The 19,747-nt window shown below is 38.8% G+C and overlaps 1 protein-coding gene and 1 long non-coding RNA gene across 2 annotated transcripts; one reads left to right on the top strand and one right to left on the bottom strand.

The window, feature by feature from the left end:
• The first annotated feature begins 1,032 nt into the window (after positions 1-1,032).
• LOC138899293 (uncharacterized) lies at positions 1,033-2,799 on the top strand. The gene is made up of 4 exons (XM_070185447.1): positions 1,033-1,363; positions 1,459-2,246; positions 2,356-2,400; positions 2,476-2,799. Exons 1-4 carry the CDS (start codon positions 1,033-1,035, stop codon positions 2,797-2,799), a joined length of 1,488 nt encoding a protein of 495 aa, XP_070041548.1.
• A 1,623-nt stretch (positions 2,800-4,422) lies between these two features.
• Positions 4,423-5,486, bottom strand: LOC104090234 (uncharacterized). Its single transcript, XR_684912.4, has 3 exons — positions 5,338-5,486; positions 5,000-5,169; positions 4,423-4,918 (listed from the first exon to the last, which is right to left on the bottom strand). It is a non-coding gene; the product is annotated as an uncharacterized lncRNA (long non-coding RNA).
• Positions 5,487-19,747: the final 14,261 nt, after the last annotated feature.

The following is a 19,747-nucleotide window of genomic DNA, read 5'->3' on the forward strand; positions in this document are numbered from 1 at the left end:
CCTAAGCCCTGGCCCAACTATAATAACTTGAGTGGAAACACGCACTTTGATTATGAAGTCACGTAATTAAAATATTCAGTAAATTAAAATATAAGCCTTCCACTATTACTAACACTCCTCGTTAGTTAAAAATTCCCTAATTGAAGAACCCTAATGCCTAACCTTCAAAGATTCGATTTGCCTCACCAAAATCGATTTGCATGACCAAAATCAAAGGGACCTGTTGCAAAATCCTTTGATTTCATTGTTCTTTAGGGTTATGTTTGTTGTTATTGTTTCATTTGACGAGTTGGTGGAAGACCCGTTCGAAGCTGAAGGTCTTTGAAGAATCAAGTTCAAATGATTTTCTCTGTTTTAGTTTGGAGGTAAATCCATCAACCCTAGCCTTTTCTATCAGCAACCTTAAACGTTATCTTTGTTTTAGTTTGTTTAATATCATCCGTAACTAGGGTTTTGAACTTGCTTCAAATTTCTTCACTGTATCTTTTTCAATGTAAAATCGAGTAACAGAAATACAATTTTTAAGGTGTAATAATAACCAAATTTCAATTTTTTCTTGTTGCATGGGTTGTCACTTGTAAGGATCAGGTCTAATAGTAACTATTAATCCTTAATTAGTTTATTTTCTACTATATTAAGGTATTTCAATGTCTTTTGTACTTGTTATACTGAGGTTTTTCCATGGCGAAAAAATCTCCATGGATAAGTTACATTCCTTTGCAATGGAGGATTATGTTAGTGGGATGATTAGTGATTGTGTTGATGTCGATGTTGATAGGTTCTCATATTTTGAGTTTCTAGGTTATGTGAAAGAGTTTGGGTACAATAGTTTTTCTACTTTTATTTATGTTAGACCGCCTAATTGTCCCAGTTTAGTAGTAATTAAAGTTAATAGGGACCTTATGGGTATTTGTGAAGAGTTAAAAAGTAGGAATATTTTGGAGGTATATGTAGATCACATGGTTGATGATGTTGTAGTGTTCCCCTCCCCCCTCCAAATTAGAATATGGCAGCCAAGTGGGGGTGATAGTAATGTTACTTTTGAGAAGGAATATGGTCAAGATTTGGGGGGCTGTGAGGGTTTGGAAACTTTTGAAAAGGCATCCAATGCTGCTGAAAATTAGTGCCAATAATAGTGTGCATGCAGCTGTTACTACTGATGATAGTTCAAACTCCTCATCTGAATCTAGCAGCAGCACTGATAATAGCTCAGATTCAGAGTATGAGGAATTATTTGAAGAAGGAGAAGCTGATTATGGCAGTGATACACATGAGGAGTACAAGGCATTTAGGGCAGAAAGAAGGACTGTAGAGAGAAGGAAGAGAAAAGAAAGTGCTCCTAAACAAGAACATGTTAAACTAGGTAAGAGAGGGATGTGGGGTATGATGAATATGAATCTAGGAAGAAGAAGAATTTAGAAGGTAAGATAGGTGGTGATGAGCCTTATTACTATTCAGATAAAGTTACTAGCTTTGAGACAGATCCAGATGATGTTGATGATAAAGGTGAAGGGGAGGTTCAACAAAAAGTTAAAGCTAGAAGAAGAAAGACTAAAAGAAGAGTAATCTTTGATAAGACGTGCAAGAAAATAGTTAGGGAAACTGGACTTATATTTGCAAGTGTGAGAGATTTCAGAGAAGCCGTAACTAAATATGTTGTTCAACAAAAGGTTTTTATAGAAGAGTATGTAAATGAACCTACAAGGGTGAGGGTTAAGTGCAAGAAGGTATATTGTCCTTGGCTTCTAGTTGCTAGTTATGATTCTAGGACTAAGGATTTTGTAGTCAAGAACTACAATCCAGTTCACAAATATGACCCTACTAACAGAAACAAGCTATGTAATTCAAAGTTCTTGGCCAAAAGGTTCAATGAGAGGATAAAAGAACAACTTAACATTAGAATATTCAAGTTTCAGGAGTTTATTAGAAAGAAATTGGGATTGTATGTTGGGAGGACAGTTTATAGGAGGGTAAGAAATATTGTGTTGAATGAGATAATGGATGATCATAAACTGGAGTATGGCAGAATATTAGATTATAGTGATGAGTTTCTTAGATCTAATCCAGGGAGTACATGTGTAGTGAAGCTTAGTGATGAAACTTTTGAAGGTAGGAAGAAAATGTTTGTTGGGTTCTATATTTGTTTTGATGCAATGAAGAAATCATACTTGGCTGGTTGTAGGCCATGCATTGGGTTGGATGGATGTTTTCTGAAAGGGATATGTAGAGGCCAACTACTTGTAGCAGTTTGCTAAGATGGAAATAATCAGATGCTTCCACTTGCTTGGGCTGTTGTTGAGATTGAAAATATGCACAATTGGAGGTGGTTTGTCAACCTTTTAAGATGATCTTCAGGTTGGAGATGGTACAAATCTGACCATTATAACAAACATGCAAAAGGTAAGCAGTTGTAGTTTATTGTTATTTTTCTACTGCTATTTAACTTAAAACTAACTATCATTGTTCATTTTGCAGGGACTTGAGAATGCTATAACAAATCTACTTCCAAATACTGAGCATAGGATGTGTGCAAGGCACATCCTAGCTAACTGGTCAAAGAAATGGAGGGGCATAGAGAGAAGGAACTGCTTCTGGAGGTGTACAAGGTCTATCTATGAGTGGGAGTTAAAGAAAAATCTGGATGAAATAAAGAAATTGGGTAATAAGATAGTTGATGAACTGTTGTACTACAACATAGAAAGATGGAGCATGATGTATTTCAACACATTCTGCAAGTGTGACAGTGTTGACAATAATATGGCAAAATATTTCAATGCTTGGATTTTGGCAGCAAGGTAGAAGACTATAGTGACAATGCTTGAAGAAATAAGGGTGAAGATGATGAACAGAATAGGTCAACTCATGCACTTTGGAAACACTTGGATTACATATTTTTCACCAATGGCTATGAAAGTCTTAGAAGAGAACACAGAAAGGTCAATAAAATGTAACATTTCCTGGAATGGTGAGTTTGGATTTGAAGTGAAGCAAGGATCAGGTATAAGTGAAGTGAAGCATCCGGTGGATATCAAAAGGCAAACATGCACCTGTAGAGCTTGGATGTTAAAAGGCATAACATATGCTCATGCAGTTGCTGCCCTACATTATAAAAATCTGGAGCCTTTGAACTATATTTCTCACTGGTATAATCATGCCACTTACATGAAAACATACAGTTATTTTCTTCAGCCTGTTTTGGATATGAATATGTGGCCAGAGTCACAAAACCCAACTGTTATACCACCTCATGTCAAGAAGATGCCAGGCATGCCAAAGAAGCTTAGAAGAAAAGAGCCAGGTAAAAATAAGACAGAAAAATTGACCAAAAGTGGAGGGGAAATGACATATAGCAATTTTCATAACAAGGGTCATAACAAGAGGGGTTGTCATAAAGTTGCTGGAAGTAATACTGGTGCTACTTCAACAAGTTCTGTGCCTGCAAGTGTTGGTAGTTCAAAGCCACCAAAGCAAAGTACTGGAAGAGCAAGGGGTAAGCCAAAAGGTTCTAAAGAAAAGGTGAGGGTCTTCCCTTTAATGTCTTCTTTCTCTTTTTTAAATAATTGACAGATTCTTACTTTTAATTGGTTGATGTAGGGTGTTAGTACTAGCAGTGATGTAAGAACACAATATAACAGGCCAAGGATGGTTGGGATGAGAGTTTTACACACTCAAAATGGCTTCAAAATTCAAAATGTAAGTTCTAACACACCCTCTCATATTTAGGTGAATTCATTGCCTAATTTTCTGTTGGATTTTGGCAGCCTGGAATGTCCTCTACGAACTTTAAGAATGTGAGGTATTCAACAGAAGTAATTAGAGATCTAGTCCATTAACCAACATGAGGTGTTAAATAAAAAGGTAAAGAAACTATGACATCAAGGCAACTTCAACAATTGGGAAGCAAGAAACTCATTCAAACAAGGTCTAGGGCTGCTAAGTTGAGCCAGGAAAGCACCACTGTAAAACCACCATATTGATCAAGATACTGTTTTGTGAATTACTGTATTGCAATAGACTGCATTATGATAAAATTTTAGGCAGCTATAGACTGCAATTCTGTATTATGATAAGGATTTTTAGGCAGCTATAGACTGCATTTCACATTTTGTTATCTTATGGTGTCTTTTTTGCTGCTGCTACAATGAGAACAAATAGATGTTTTGTTATCTCATTTTGTGACTGTTTATTAGGACTGCTTCTTTTAGGTCAATGAGACCAAATATGTGTTTTAATACAGTTTATGTAGTTGCCATATTAAGTCTTTTATCTGTCTATTATTGATATTAAACAATAAAAATAGATGTATGAAGATACACACTTGATTGATTGACAAGTTCTGGGCATACAAAGAAATAACAAGAACACATCCACAATATTTCAAAATGTAAAAATATCACTTCATTAGAAACAACACTAGATTACATTCCGTTGAAAGGCTCATTACATTCAAATGAACTGTCCATTACAAACATACAAAACAATACCTACAAGCAATAACTACATACATATTGAGATGACAAAATTAGATTCAAAATGGCAACCTCATTGTATCTTCTTTCAATGACATTCCTGGATACCTACAAGTAACAAGTATAATACACATCCCCAATATAATGAACCAAAGTACATTTTCCCTAGTCTTTGACTTAGCCAATTTGCTCTTCCACTTCTTTTCCTTCTCTTTCATCTTCTCCATATCAACTTGCAATTTCACCAATTGAGCCTCAATCTTCTTCATCTTCTCCCCTTTTATGGTGTTTTCAACCTTTAAAGTTGCCCTCATCTTGGCAAGATTTTCAAAGCCTTCTAATGCAGTCTTAAGTTCACCCATTTTGTCAAGCAATTTTGGAATAACAAATTTGGACCTAGGATCAATTTCGGAATCCTTCCAAACCCAGAAATCACAAGATCATGGACCCTAAGATGAATAATAAAAGAAAATTAATCAATACTATTTTTTCGCAACTCAATTATTGAAAGAATTTTTACTATCATTTACCCCATAGTATGGACAAACCCAATATCTTCTTCCTGGGTTTCGAGGGGTCCAAGCTGTTAACAAAGGCAGCACATAGCCATGGTTGTATCGAATTTATCCACTTGACGCATTTTCTTCCTCTTCCGTGCAAAGCCTTGTTAAATTCAAGCCTTTTGAAGGCATTGCAACAACTACAACACAAACAAACAATACCAAAGTCAGATCATATGCCGACAAAAAAATTAAAAACATCAGCCACATTACAATGTTTAACTGGGAGAAATTGAATTTTAGGAGAAAGAAATAATAATAATAATAAAAGAAAGAAATTAGGGTTCTTAAGAAGCAGAAAGATCTACCTTTGCTTTCAAAGATCAAAACTTCAAAAGGCAATTTAATGCAATTTCGGCAGAATTTAGATGAAGAAGAAATTAGGGTTCTTTAATTGGGTTTGGTAAAATGTTTGGGAACAATGGATTTTACCATTGGTTGGGGTTATATTGAAGTTAAAAATTTAATTTCTTTCTTTTTCTAGGTGTTTTTAACGATTAAAAGAGAGCAAAGACGCGCTCAATTCCGTTGTCAAAGACACGCGGCTGGCCAGGTCTTAGGAGGGAGTAAATAAATACATTTATTTTAATAATAGTGGGGTGTTAGGGCACCCATACAGTTTAGATGTGTAAATGATTTTTCAAGACAAATTGAATGGGGTCTTTATGCATTTTCTCTCTAAATTTGATTGAGGTTGCTTGGACAAGTATATCTCAGTTTTTCAATAAACATACAACATGTAGAAAGTAACAATCTGATAACACGTCGATAATAAAACAACAAAATCTTTGAAAAATCGTTTTGACTTGGTTAATTCTTAAAAGATATGGTGGATCAATTCATTTTCACTTCCAAATATATTAAACTATTCAAAATGTATAAAATTATTCTTAAACTTCTGGATAAAATTTTGAGATCAATATGTAGATGCTAATAATTAAGAAAAGAAATTACCTTAGTCTTCTCAGAAACATTACCCGAACCTTGGGGGGTCGTGTAACCTCACGTTTCTATTAGTGTGATATAGTAGATAACTAGTAAATAGTCGAGGTGCATGCTGCTAAGATGGTCTGAACACCATCGTCATAAAATTCAAATAAAACATACACAAATTTTATAGAATAAACTTAATGTTACTTATTAAAATTTAGCTTTAGGCCACAAAATTTATCAATCCTCCCCTTCATCCAGCCAAGACAGCTCCAAACTTTAAAAAAAAAAATACTAATAGTCCTTTATCTAAATTAGTACTAATTACTGATGGTAGACTATAATTGCGTATTTTCGTCGCTTATTATACTCTAAATTACTGTACTTTAATTGTGTTTCAGCTTTAATCGCTAGTGTCTTGCACAAATTACGTATTTTATGCCTTGTATGAGTGATTTTGAGTTATGCATATATTATGGAGCTAATTCGAGTTATTTGGAGCTTTGAAATCTAAGTAAAAGCCCAAAGAATTAAGCCGAGATCGTGTTCGGAGGTCGAAGATCAATTCTGGACGTAAAAATTCAAGGAAGAAGCAACTGTTGAAGAAATGCACTAGTACGATGCACAGTGCGATGCATTAGTGTAATTTTATGTCAGAAATTTCTAAAGTTCAGAGACTAAGTTTTTTGGTCTTACAGGAAAAAGCACTAGTGCGACGCACGGGGCGACGCACGGTGTAACACATGAAAATCAATAAGTTTGCAAGTTTTCCTATTTCGGCTAGAAAATGTATTTTCGTCTGGGCCCGACCCTAATTAGTATAAATACATGTAAAAATATTTTTTATAGGACTTTTGACATACTTTAGACCTAGGGAGATCACGGAGCCGTCGTGGAGGCCGGAATTGATTAGATTCCATCTTTCTTTCATCAAACTTATTAATCTTTATTTTTTTTGATAATTTATTGTTTAGCTACCATGTCTATGTGGAGCTAAATTTCACGTTCTAAGGTTGTGATTGTCATGAATATTGAAGTTTATTAATTATACTACCGTTAATTTGAGTTATCATCTTTGGTTATTTCTCTAATTCTGTGCATAATTGCTTAATTATTTGGCCAGCAGTTGAGTTCTATTTACTATCTATGCTATGCTTGGGAAAGCCGTGTTTATATTAGAGTAGAATTAGAGAGAGCTTATTTCTGCACCCGTGGCTCGGGGAAAGATTTCGCAGTTAGGATAGGAATATACCTAACAGTCTTGCTTAGTTGAATACCGTATTATATTTCTTCATGATAGATTCAAGACCATGGGAATATAGGGTTGATATATTATGGATAGACGGATAGTATTGTGGGAACATTCTATTTATATAAACGATATAGTCAACTAGCAATCATAGATAATTTGGATTAACAGGTATAATTACGAACTCAATAAGATTGATAAACCGATTACAGCCCTGAAATCTATATCTCCCTGTGTAACGTGTTTAAATTTCACAATAGTAGTTGTAATGGAAAAATCAAACTCTTGATTATCTTGGACAATTAACTGATTTTAGCTTGCTTAGTAACGGTTAATCTAAGTCTCTGTGGGTTCGACATCCGACTTTCGAGTCACTTTATTACTTGACGGCCATATATACTTGCGTGTACTTGGGGAACCAATAAGTGTTTGGCGTCGTTGTCGGGGACTTTGTTCTTGATTGTTTATCCAAGTTAAGCTTTTAATTGATTTCTGTTCAAGTTTTAATTTTCCTATTTAGTTATTTTTCTTTATTAGACTTTTACTTTTATCTTTACAGGTTTTGCTTATTTCTTTTTTTTAGTAAATATTTTTTATTTTTATAACAATTTGATTTTTCTCTAAGTTTGTTCATAGTTCTCCTAACATGACATCTGGGGATGAAATATCCGGAGATAAGGTTATTGATGAAGACGCTTGATTGATAGAAGACTTTTATAGCCCGTCTTTTTGGGCTTGTCATGACCTGAACTTTAGGAGGTCTGAATTTGAATATAGGAGTAAGGGTTGGTATTGGGATGGATATTCACGATTAAGAGAATATGCGGAACGACGTTATCTTCTAACAAAGTTGGTGAATGATTGGTCGGAGGAGAGAGTTGATCTTGCACAAGAAATTGACAAGTTTGGCTCGGGTTTGCACAACTTGGATGCAGATTTGAGTGCAAAGGTTGGTGCGTTCAATGCCCAATAATTTAATGATGAGCTGTGTGAAACTGAAAAAAATCTTCTAGACCAAATTGAGGAGCTAAAACGAGAATTCCAATCATTAGACCATTTTTTTCTTGATGATGCCAATATTAGGAAAAGTGCTCTAGAGTCATATGAGACAGTAAATAACATTACTTTTAGGGAATTGAGTGTCTGTGTAAATGGGGATATAAATAGTAGTACAATTCATGAGTTTGGGCGCATTAGACCTCATTCCAATCATTTTTCCACATTGTGTTTAGATAGTGAGATGCTAATCAAGTCATCTGAGCCTATGGGGGAGTCAAAGGGTGAGTATGAGAGTGCCGATACTCTTGAATTTATTGTGCCAAAAAGTAAAAATTACATTCCTCATCTAAAGGAAGTGTAGAGTGAAAAATTTATTACTTGGCCTGGTTATCTTTGTAGCCCCACCACTGGAGCATAGCTGCAGACTGGATGCCATGTTAGGGGTACAATTTATAAGTTCAAGGTGGATGAAAAAGTGGTTCACATCGTGCTGCGATGTTAAATCAGGCGCTTGTTGGGAGGCAACCCAACTTTACTGCTTTCTTTTGTTTTTATTATATTATTTTTGTAGTGTTTGTTTTTATTTTGTAGGATTATAAGCATATGAAGCAAATCCATTGGAAGAGTGCAAAAGCGAGCTAGATGGTGAGAACTACATGTGGGGTGCCCACACAAAGGGCCATGCCTGGGGGAAGTCTGAGTACCTGTGAGCCGCTATTGCTTCGGCTTTTGGCCTTTCAGGGAGTTTTTTGTCCACCCTCGTTATTATTTTATTTTATTTGTGCATTGGGGAAACTGCACTCATTTAAGTGTGGGGTGGGAGAATTTCTTTAGATCATTAGCAGTATTATATTTCTTTTTTTTAGTTTCATATTTTTGTTTTTTATAGTTGTGTAGTATTTTAGTAGCTCCTGAGAAAAATCAAAAAACAAAAGTAGAAAAAATTGGACTTTTCCCGATGATGGATCTCCTAGATAGTTTTCTTGAGGGATTTAAGTCTAAAGAAAAAGGACGAAAAGATTTTCTTTGTATGTAGTGTAGTAATTCCACCTTGTTTTTTCTTTGTGTCATGGTTCTTTTCCAAGGATTTTGTTTGAACCGGATGTAGTTAGTTTTATTTTTTTTAGGAGTAGGATCCATTATGCTGTGAACTGAATTGAAGCAACATGTAACGACCCGACCGGTCGTTTTGATCTCCCGTATCATTTTCTGCTTATATGACTTGCCGGGAGGTTTTATTGTTGGTTTTGGAGTATTTTGAGATACTTAGTCCATAAACGGAAGCTTAAACCTTAAGATTTTGACCGCACTCAGAACTGTGTGAAGACGACTCCGGAATAGAGTTCTTTCGGTTCCGTTAGCTCCGTGATTTTGGACTTAGGGGGCAGGGGCGTGTCCGGTTTGTGTTTTGGAGGTCTGTAGGTGATTTAGCCTTGAATTGGCGAAAGTCAAATTTTTGGAGATTTTGACCGGTAGTGAAATTTTTGATATCGGGGTCCGATTCTAATTCTGGAGGTTGGAGTAGGTCCGTAATGTCAATTATGACTTGTGTACAAAAATTGAGGTCAATCGGACGTGATTTGATAGGTTTCGGCATCGCTTGTAGAAGTTTGAAGTTTCAAAGTTCATTAAGTTTGAATCAGAGGGCGATTCATATTTTTAGCATTGTTTGATGTAATTTGAGGGCTCGACTAAGTTTGTATGGTATTTTAGGACTTGTTGGTATGTTTGGTTGAGGTCCCGGGGGCCTCGGGTGTATTTTGGATGCTTAACGGATCGAAATTTGGACTTGTGTAGTTGCTGAAGTTTCTGGTTTCTGGTGTTTTCACACCTGCGTTGGGGAGACCGCAGGTGCGGACTCTCGCGTGCAGATGAAGGAGAACAGATGCGGGATTTGGCAGCCCAAGCTGGGTTCACAGGTGTGTAGGTAATTGCGCAGAAGCGGCCTCGCTTCTGCTGTTGGCCCGTGCGCTGGAGCGGTGAGGGTCGCAAGTGCGGTTCCTTGGTCGTAGGAGCGTATCCGCAAGTGCAACACTTCTCTCACAGATGCGGATCCAGGGGACTTAAGTTAAGTCCACACCTGCGATGGAATTTCTGCAGGTGCAGCATCGCAGGTGCGATTATAGGCCCGCAAATGCGAAATCGCTGGGCAGAAAAGGCCAAGTTCGAGGGCTTTATCCTATTTTCAATTTTGGAACTTTGAGAGCTCGTATTTGGGCGATAATTTGGGAGATTTTCAGAGGAAGCTTTTGGGTAACGATTCTTAATCCATTTATGATTATATTCCACTAATCTATCACTAATTTCGTCTTTTAATTTAGGATTTGGGTGAAAATTTGGGGAAAATGGGAAGAAGTTCTTCAACTAAGATGTTGGGTTTTGATTAAGATTTTGATATCGGATTTGGATAATTTTGGTACGAGTGAACTCGTGAGTGAATGGGTGTTCATATTTTGTGACTTTTATCCGATTCTGAGACGTGATCCCGGAGAGGCTTTTTGGGGCGATTTTCTAATTTCTTGCTTTAGCTTTGATTTCATTAATTAGATTAGTTTTTTATTGTTGTATTTATGGTATGTAATTGATTTTGGATAGATTTTGGTCATTCGGAGTCGGATATTCATGGAAAAGGCATTCTTACTGATTGATTAAGCTTGGTTCGAGGTAAGTGGCTTGCCTAACCTTGTGTGGGGGAAATCCCCTTATGATTTGGTACTGTTGTGATATGTGAGTGTTGTGTACATGAGGTGACGAGTACATACACGGGCTATTTGTTGTAATTCCCGATTTATTTTACTGAGTAGTAATTTGCTTTTCCTTTAATTTGAGTTATACCGTTTGAATGAGTATTAGTCTATTTTCATTCTTAATTGAGCTATTCCAATATGTGTAGCTATCCTATTTAGTCTAATATCGCATGTCTACATGCTTTAACTGCTTATTTGAACTCTTTGCAGCATGCCTAGTGAATTCCTGCTTCTTTTCTTGACTTGTACTTAGTCTAAACTGTAGATTCTCTTGTTGTACCTATCATCTATAATTGTTTGAGTTGTGTGTTTACTTTTGAGACTACAAGGCTGTTCCTCTGGAGTTCTCCCTGCATATTTACTTTTGAGACTACGAGGCGGTTTCTCAGGAGTTCTCCCTGCATATTTACTTTTGAGACTACGAGGTGGTACCTCGAGAGTTCTCCTTGGACATTTACTTTTGAGACTATGAGGCGGTACCTCGTAAGTTCTCCCTGTATATTTACTTTTGAGACTACGAGGAGGTACCTTGGGAGTTCTCCCTGTATATTTATTTTGGGACTATGAGACGGTATCTCGTGAGATCCCCTGTTATTTATCTCTGTGTTGCACTGTTATTTTGTTGTATGTTTCTTTTGTTAAATTCCAGTCTCTTATTATACTGTGATATTCTCCCGCTTTATTTATTATATACCAGTGGGCCTGACTTGACCTCGTCACTACTCTATCGAGGTTAGGTTTGGCACTTACTGGTTACCGTTGAGGTATACTCATACTACTCTTATGCATATGTTTTTGTGTGCAGATCCAGATACTTCTTATTAGCCCTGCTATTAGCTAAGAGTACTTGCTATTGTACGGAGACTTCAAGGTACATCTGCCGCGTTCGCAGACCTCGGAGTCCCCCTCTATTCTCTCCTATGTCATTTACCTTCCGTACTTCTTTTGTTATACTCTGGTGTATAGAGATACTAGTTTCCTTCTATAGATTGTGACTTATGATGTTCCAGGTTTTGGGAAGATTGTGTATTTATAGAGTATTAGTTATTATACATGCCGAGCGACATTGTTACTAGTTATTTAATTATCCACTGTTGTTAGTTGCCAAGTTTTACTTTTGTTTTGTTATTTTCCGCAATTTGTTAGGCTTACTTAGTCGTAGAGACTAGGTGTTGTCACGACATTATACGGAGGGAGTTTGGGTCGTGACAAGTTGGTATCATAGCTCTAGGTTCATAGGTGTCGTGAGTCACAAGCCGGTTTATTAGAGTCTCGCGGATCGGTACAGAGACGTCTGTACTTATCTTCGGGAGGCTATGGAACTGTTAGGAAAAATTACATTTCTTTGATTCCTTGTCGTGCGAAATTTGTTGACATCAAAAATTCTAAACTTCTATATTCTATTCTCTCATAGATGGTGAGGACACGTACATGCGGATCTGATGACCAGGCACCCGCGCCCCCTACTAGAGCCGCAAGAGGCCGGGGCTGGGGTAGAGGTCGAGGACGTCCATGCGGTGCAGCCAGAGCACTCGTACGAGCTGCTACAAAGGATCCCCCAATAGCTCCAGCTGGAGGGTAGACACCTGAGATACCTGTTGCTGCACCAGCCCTCTGATGTCACCCAAACTCACACCACTAATTGGGATTGTGAGGCGGTCGATGCAATTATAAATACCCAACGTGAGTCGGGGTCGATTCCACAGAGAGCTTTATGTTGGATTAGATATATACCTAGTCTAAGTATATGACGTGCCCAAGATTGCACTTCCACATATTCAGTTGTTTCTTTACTACTTCTAATTTTTATGCTAATGCTTGTAATTGTAAAGCTAAGGGACAATGTTTTTGATATTGTTATTTTAAGGTTATAAAAGATCTAGGCTAAATATCATATGCCCAATCATAAATAAGCCCTAAATCAATCATCCATTAGATACCCATACTAGGGTTGGGTCACAGCCTTAGCTAAGGGTTTAGATACTCATAGGAAATGAAGAAATTAAAGAATAAACTAAGATAAAACTCATAATAGATGATAAAAGGGAAGAAAATCTAATGTTAAAATGATAAAATATTACAAAGTTGCCCAAAACAGTAAAGAAAAATGATTATCTATTTTCTGGAGTTCAAAACATAACCTAAAAATGAGAAAAAGATCTTTTTATACCCGCTAAAATTATCGGACAAAATTGTCCCTGCGGAGGTTGTGCGGCCGCATAATTCTGTGTGCGGTCCGCACTTTGAAGCTGACATGACAGGGTGGTCTTCTGCGGCCGCATAAATCTGGTGTGCGGCCGTACTTCCTATGATTGTGCGTACTGCACATTTCTGAGTGCAGACGCACTCTTGATCTTGGGTTGGACATGGAAAATTTCTGCGGACCCCACATTTATGAGTGCGGCCGCACTTTTGCATTTTGCGGCCGCACAATAATAGTGCGATCCGCACATCTTCAGGTACCCAAAACACATCTCTTTGAACCTTGTCTACTATGGCCGTACAATAATTGTGCGGTCCGCACTTTATTAAGGAATTATGATAGTGGTTCTTGTCCAATGTTTACTCCTTCTTAGTTGATTTTTATTTCTTTGGCTCGTTTTCCAATATTCCTGCAAGAAAGCACATTTCATTAGTTCTCGGGAATACATTTAAGCATTTTGAGCTAAAACGTAAGTAAAAGAGAGAAAATAAGCAGTCAAAATCCCTACTTATCAACTCCCCCAAACTTAAGCTTTTGCTTGTCCTCAAGCAATTAAGGCAATTCCCACCTCCACTAGAAAAGGGCTATTTCAGCTAGCCTAAGTTGAATCAAACACACATCAATTGGGACCAACAATTACCCACACACTCATGAATCATTAACAAGCCTATGATTTGAATGTTAAAGTACAAATAGCTCTAATGTGACGCTTGAGCATCATGAGTTGATTTAATTCCTCAAGGAAGTTTGTACTTTTATATAGGTCGTTATGGATCCCAAACTCCTCCTCATATACTCTCTGGAAGCTCATCTCACTTAATAATATAGCACACAATGCAATGAATAGAGAAAGGTTCACTCATCACTCTCAAAAGAATGTCACAAGCCCGGCTCTAAGTACCATATGCTTGCCCCTCTTGTAGATCACCACTAATGTAAGTTTACCCGGCTTGAAATCACGTAGGACTTTTTCAGCATGTAACGAAGGCTTTTGGACTAAGGAGGGAAATATTGGAATGGAATTGATTCATCTTTCCTTTAGCACTACATTTCCTCTTTGTGGCTCATATTTTGCCGACTCTTTGAGTCATTTTATTTTTTCTTAGGGGGAACTAGAGAGACTTGACATCACTCTTTCTTGGTCATGCTATTCATATTCTCCTTCTTTGTTTTCTCCATGCTTTGCACTTTTGCTTTCTTTTGAATCTTTTCAACCCTTTCACATTATTCACTTTATTTTTGTGTTTTTCTTTTGTTCTTCCTTCTTCTTTTTTTGCCTTTCCTCTTCTTCATTTCTTTTCTCTTTTTGTGCCTTGATACCATCTTTAAACTCCCCGTCTCTCCCTCCAAACTTATGTTTTAGCCATTTGTTTCTCATGAGTGCTAAAGAAAGCTTGGGTGCCAAGAGAGGGTCACTATAAAATGGGTAAAGGCTTGTAACGCGGTAATCGAATAAAAGAGGTTTTAGGGTCAAAAGGGTTGACTAAGGATGATATCATTGGTGGGCCATGGAAGGTTTCAAAACGGGTTAAGGAGAGCCTACAATCACTTTTCAAGCCAAGCTAACTTAGAATTTCGCCTAGAAACACATTCGGGGCAAGTTCTAGACCATTTGTACGGGTACTTGGACTTGTAACAAAATACCTCACTTCTCACACCACCGGATTGTTAAAGAGAATAGAGTCGAGGGGCCACAACAACCGCATTCAAGTTTGAAAGTCGCTAATGGTTCAACTAAACCACCCGATAATTACCTAAGTCAACACAAGAGTCACAAGGTCACTAAATAGAGCCATTTCTTTCCAAAAACTTATTTTTAACCATAAGCGTGTAGTTAAGTGTGTTGGTACCAAGTGAAGCCTGCTCGACCCTTATTTATTCATTTTTAATATTGTTTCTACCTAAACATCAAGAACGGACTTGATCCCTTAAGAAGGCTGTCACGCCATCCATCGTTGGGAAGAGCCACCCGGTTCACACAAAACCTACCTTGGAAAGAGCTGTGGCATAAAGAAAACCAAAGGCTTATTGTTCACTTAAACGTAAAAAGAAACTAACAAATCAAAAAGAAGCTAACAAATCAAAAAGAAGCTATTAAACTAACTAAGAAGCTATAATATTAAGAAAACAAAATGAAGAAGTTATGAAATAAACTACTGAAAGTAAGGCAAATGAATATACAGACCGAGAGAAATATAATATATACAAGAGGGATGAATATATACATAATGAGGGAGGAAATAAAGATAAAAGAAAAAGAGTATTAAAGTTATTACAGGCCAATGTCATCAAATCAAACCAAAATAGACCACCCCCCTGAATAAGAACAAGCATTATCCTCAATGCTTAGCAAAATCAAAATAAGGAAGGGTAGAGAGTAGAGAAAACTCCTTATCTCGTCTCAGGGTGACTGTCAGTATCACCACCCTCGGGCTCCTCCAACTGTATCTCATCATCATCTGGCTGGGGAACAACAGGGTTGGCGAGCATCTGAAGCATCTCCTCAACAGTGTGGGCAGCAAGATCTGGCTCGTCAGACTGGCCAGCTGGTGCCTCTACTGATGGTGCTGCTGGGTCTGCTGGTACTGATAGATCTGTCTCTATCAGTAGGTCAAATGGCAAATCACCCACGGCTGCGATCTTCGTCACCTCCTTCCTCAATCTCTCCACTGATTTCTTTGAAGCCTGGGATTTCCTCATCTTCTTTGCTTGCTTGCCCAACTCCTCAATAGCTCCCCCATAAGCCACCAGTGTATACATAATGATCTTCTGGTTCTCCAAAATCTTCTTCAATGTTTTCTCCACTGATGGAGGGACCTGTGGTGCTGCTGGGGTAGAAGATTGTGCTGCAACAATGCTGGATATGTCAGACAGCTTAAAAGTGGTTGTCTTCATCCAGTTGTTGAGACTCGCCAATGTCTGGGAGACACACAGCGCAGTAAGTGGATAAGTGGATGAAGCTGGCACTGGTTCTGAGGCTGATGGTCTAGAAGATAAAGGTGGTGGCATGTCAGATGTCCCAGTGGAAGGCCCGGCTGCTCTAGGAGGTATGGGAGATGTAGATGGCTCACCAGCAGACTCTGTACCCACCACCGATGGCTCATCAGATTGACCAACAGTGGTAGTGGCCTTAACGGTGGTAGTGGCCTTACCCTTGAACTTTGGGTTGTCTGTACCCTGCAGGTGGTACCATGAGAAGGGCTTCTTGGCCCTCACTTTCATATCAAATGTCCTTGGCTCCACCTTTGCATCGTTGAAATATTATGTGAGGGTGCTGGAATATGGGTATGAGCTTTCACCTTTTCGAACATCTATTGTCATGTTGTCCGACATGATGGCACCCACATTGATTGGGTACCCCGCCATAATCGAAGCCACCAAAACTGCTCGGGGAAGAGGAAGATTGTTCTCATTTCTGCTCGAGTTGATACGGCTGCACACAAAGGTCTGCCACCTTTTTGCTTCAAAATTTATGGTGTCCCGGAGGATAGGAACCCTTGCTGTGATCCACGATGGTGGTGGTCCTCGAGCAGCCAAAATCGTAGCTAGCCAAGGGCAAGCTGCATCACCCATAGCGTACTTGACTGCCTCTACCTCCTCAAAGCCCAGTTAAGTGTTCAAAGTGCTGGGGTCGAACTTGACTTTAAAATTTCTCACCTTTGTTATCTTGGTACCCTTCTTTATGTGAGTCACATTGGCACAGAACTCCCGAACCAAGTGCTCATTTACATTGATGACACTTTGGGTGAACCCCATCCACCCCTTTCACTCCCAGAACTGTCGAAGGACATTTGGATTGTATTTATCCAAATCCTTCATTAAGATTTATCGCTCAAGTGTGAGCGATCTCTGGGGCCACCACTCTTTAAATCTTGTGAAGGCTGTCAAACTCACAAACTGATCCTCCCATGCTTCCTTCTTTTTCGACCTCTCTAGGTCGCCCACTCGAGTGTCACCTCCTCTACCATCATCATCATCATCTATTGCCACTGGTACCGGAGGAGCATGTGTAGATGAGGGCTCTAAACCCTGGCTACCGGCATCGGAACCCTCAGAAGAACTTGCTGCATTGGAGGGTTCGTAGCGCAATTGTTATCTCCCAGTGGGTTGTGGTGGTTGGGACTGGGCCTCAGGTTGTACCTCCATTGACTGACCCTCAGAAACTTCCCTAGACGGGTCATAGGAACTAGATTCAGAGGGCTCTATGGCCCTACCTCTCCCAGTGGTCGGCTTTTTGGCGATTAATTTAGATTGCACTCCCAGTGGGTTAGTGCCCTTTCCTCTGCCTCGGGAGGGCTCACCTCTCCCTTTGGATGTATCGCCTCTACCTCGTGAACGAACCATTATCTGCAATATAAGGCACATAAGTCAGTTGGAGTTCAAAACAGGTTAAACATTTGCAGTACAGTTGTAGGACAATAATTTACAAAAGAGACAGTGTAGACTGCACAGTTTTGAGTGCGGCCGAACTATCATGTGCGGACCGCACAATTTTAAAATGCGGTCGCACACCCTGAAATACGGACCGCACAATTTTAAGTGCGGCCGCACATGCTGAAGTATGGACCGTATAAATTTGAGTTCGGCCGCACAATTCCAAGCTGAAACACTGGTTCTATGAAGTTCCAATGTGCGGTCGCACACATTTTTCTGCGGCCGCACAATTGTTTCTACGGACCGCACAATTTTGAGTGCAGTCCGCACTTTTCAAACACATGTTTGCCCTAATCGACAGATCTGCGGACCGCACAATTTTATGTGCGGCCACACAATTTGAAAACATACGGCTGTGACTTTAGGTTTCTTGCAATTCTTTCAAAAATTAGACATGGTATTAGCAAATAAACATGATCAATGGTCTACCCAGTCCCCAATTAGCATACATGAAAATACCCACATGGTTTTAAGCACATATGAAGAACATTTGACATTTTTAGGCCTAAAAATAACTAAACTAATGAAGAACAAAAATTAAGAAAAATGGAGAAAGTCAAACATGGGTTGAACATACCAATGATGAAGGAATGCAGGTGAGAATCTAGACTTGATGAATTGATTATGAAGTGTGAACTATTTTGTGATGCACAGTGTTTGCTTAGGGTTCAAGAATTCAAAGAGTGTAAAGTGTGAATAGTATTCAAAAGCCCTATTTATAGTTTGACCGTTTGAGCTGAGATTCTGAGGTCCGCACAAAAGTGAGTGCGGCCGCAGAAATTTGTGCGGTCCGCACATTTTTGTGTGCGGCCGCAGATTGGCCTATTTTCTACAACTCAAAACTTCAGAGAGTTCACATTTTTGGGTCTCCAGTTGTGCGGTTGCAATCATAATTGTGCAGTCCGCACAATAAATGTGCGGTCCGCACGTTTTCAACACTTGGCCAATTTTTCAATCATAGTATCTGCAATGCACACTCATTCCTGCAAATCACTTCAAACCCAGTTAGCTCAATAAAAAACCTATCTAAAAAGGAAGAGAATGAAAAATGAAAAATGAAAAGAAACATGGGTTTCCTCCCAAGAAGTACCTGATTTAACGTCGCGGCACGACGCAGGTTACCATCAATCACTTGAAATGGATTAACGCCACAACGTGGCCATCATCAACTTTGCCAAGATAATGTTTCACCCGGTGACCATTGACTCTAAATACTTCATTATTCTTGTTCTTCAAGTCTAGTTCACTAAAGGGTGTTACATGCACAACCTCAAATGGACCACTCCATTTGGACTTCAACTTTCCCGGAAACATCCGCAACCAAGAATTGAACAATAGCACAAGATCACCTTCTTTGAACTCCTTATTCCGTACTTGTCATAGAGGTACTTCATCTTGTCCTTGTATAAGGACGAACTTGAATATACATGGTACCATAATTCATCAAGCTCATTCAATTGTGCCACCCTTAAGTTGACGGCAATATCCCATTCAAGATTAAGCTTCTTCAATGCCCACATAGCCTTGTACTCAAGTTCCACCGGTAGGTGACAAGCTTTCCCGAACACTAACCGATACGGAGACATACCAATCGGTGTTTTGTAAGCCGTCCTATAAGCCCAAATAGCACCATCAAGTTTCTTCGACCAATCCATCCGGTTGGCATTCACAGTCTTTGACAAAATACTCTTGATCTCCCGGTTGGAGACTTCGACTTGCCCACTTGCTTGAGGATGATAGGGAGTTGACACTTTGTGAGTGACACCATACTTTGTGAGTAAGGTATCAAAAGCTTTGTTACAAAAGTGCGATCCCCCATCATTAATAATGGCCCTTGGAGTACCAAATCTCGTGAAGATGTTCTTTTTCAAAATTTCCACTACACTTCGAGCTTCATTGTTGGGTAAAGCCACGGATTCGACCCACTTTGACACATAATCCACATCTACCAATATGTAAGTGTTCCCACAAGAGATCACGAACGGACCCATGAAATCAATGCCCCACACATCAAAAATATCAATCTCCAAGATGGTGGTGAGGGGCATCTCATTTTTCTTAGAAATCCCACCGGCTCTTTGACATTTATCACAACGCTTGACGAGATCGCTAGCGTCCTTGTAAAGAGTAGGCCAATAGAATCCACAACTCAACAC

The sequence above is a fragment of the Nicotiana tomentosiformis genome, chromosome 9 (genome assembly GCF_000390325.3).
Source record: "Nicotiana tomentosiformis chromosome 9, ASM39032v3, whole genome shotgun sequence".
Taxonomy (NCBI): Eukaryota; Viridiplantae; Streptophyta; class Magnoliopsida; order Solanales; family Solanaceae; genus Nicotiana; species Nicotiana tomentosiformis.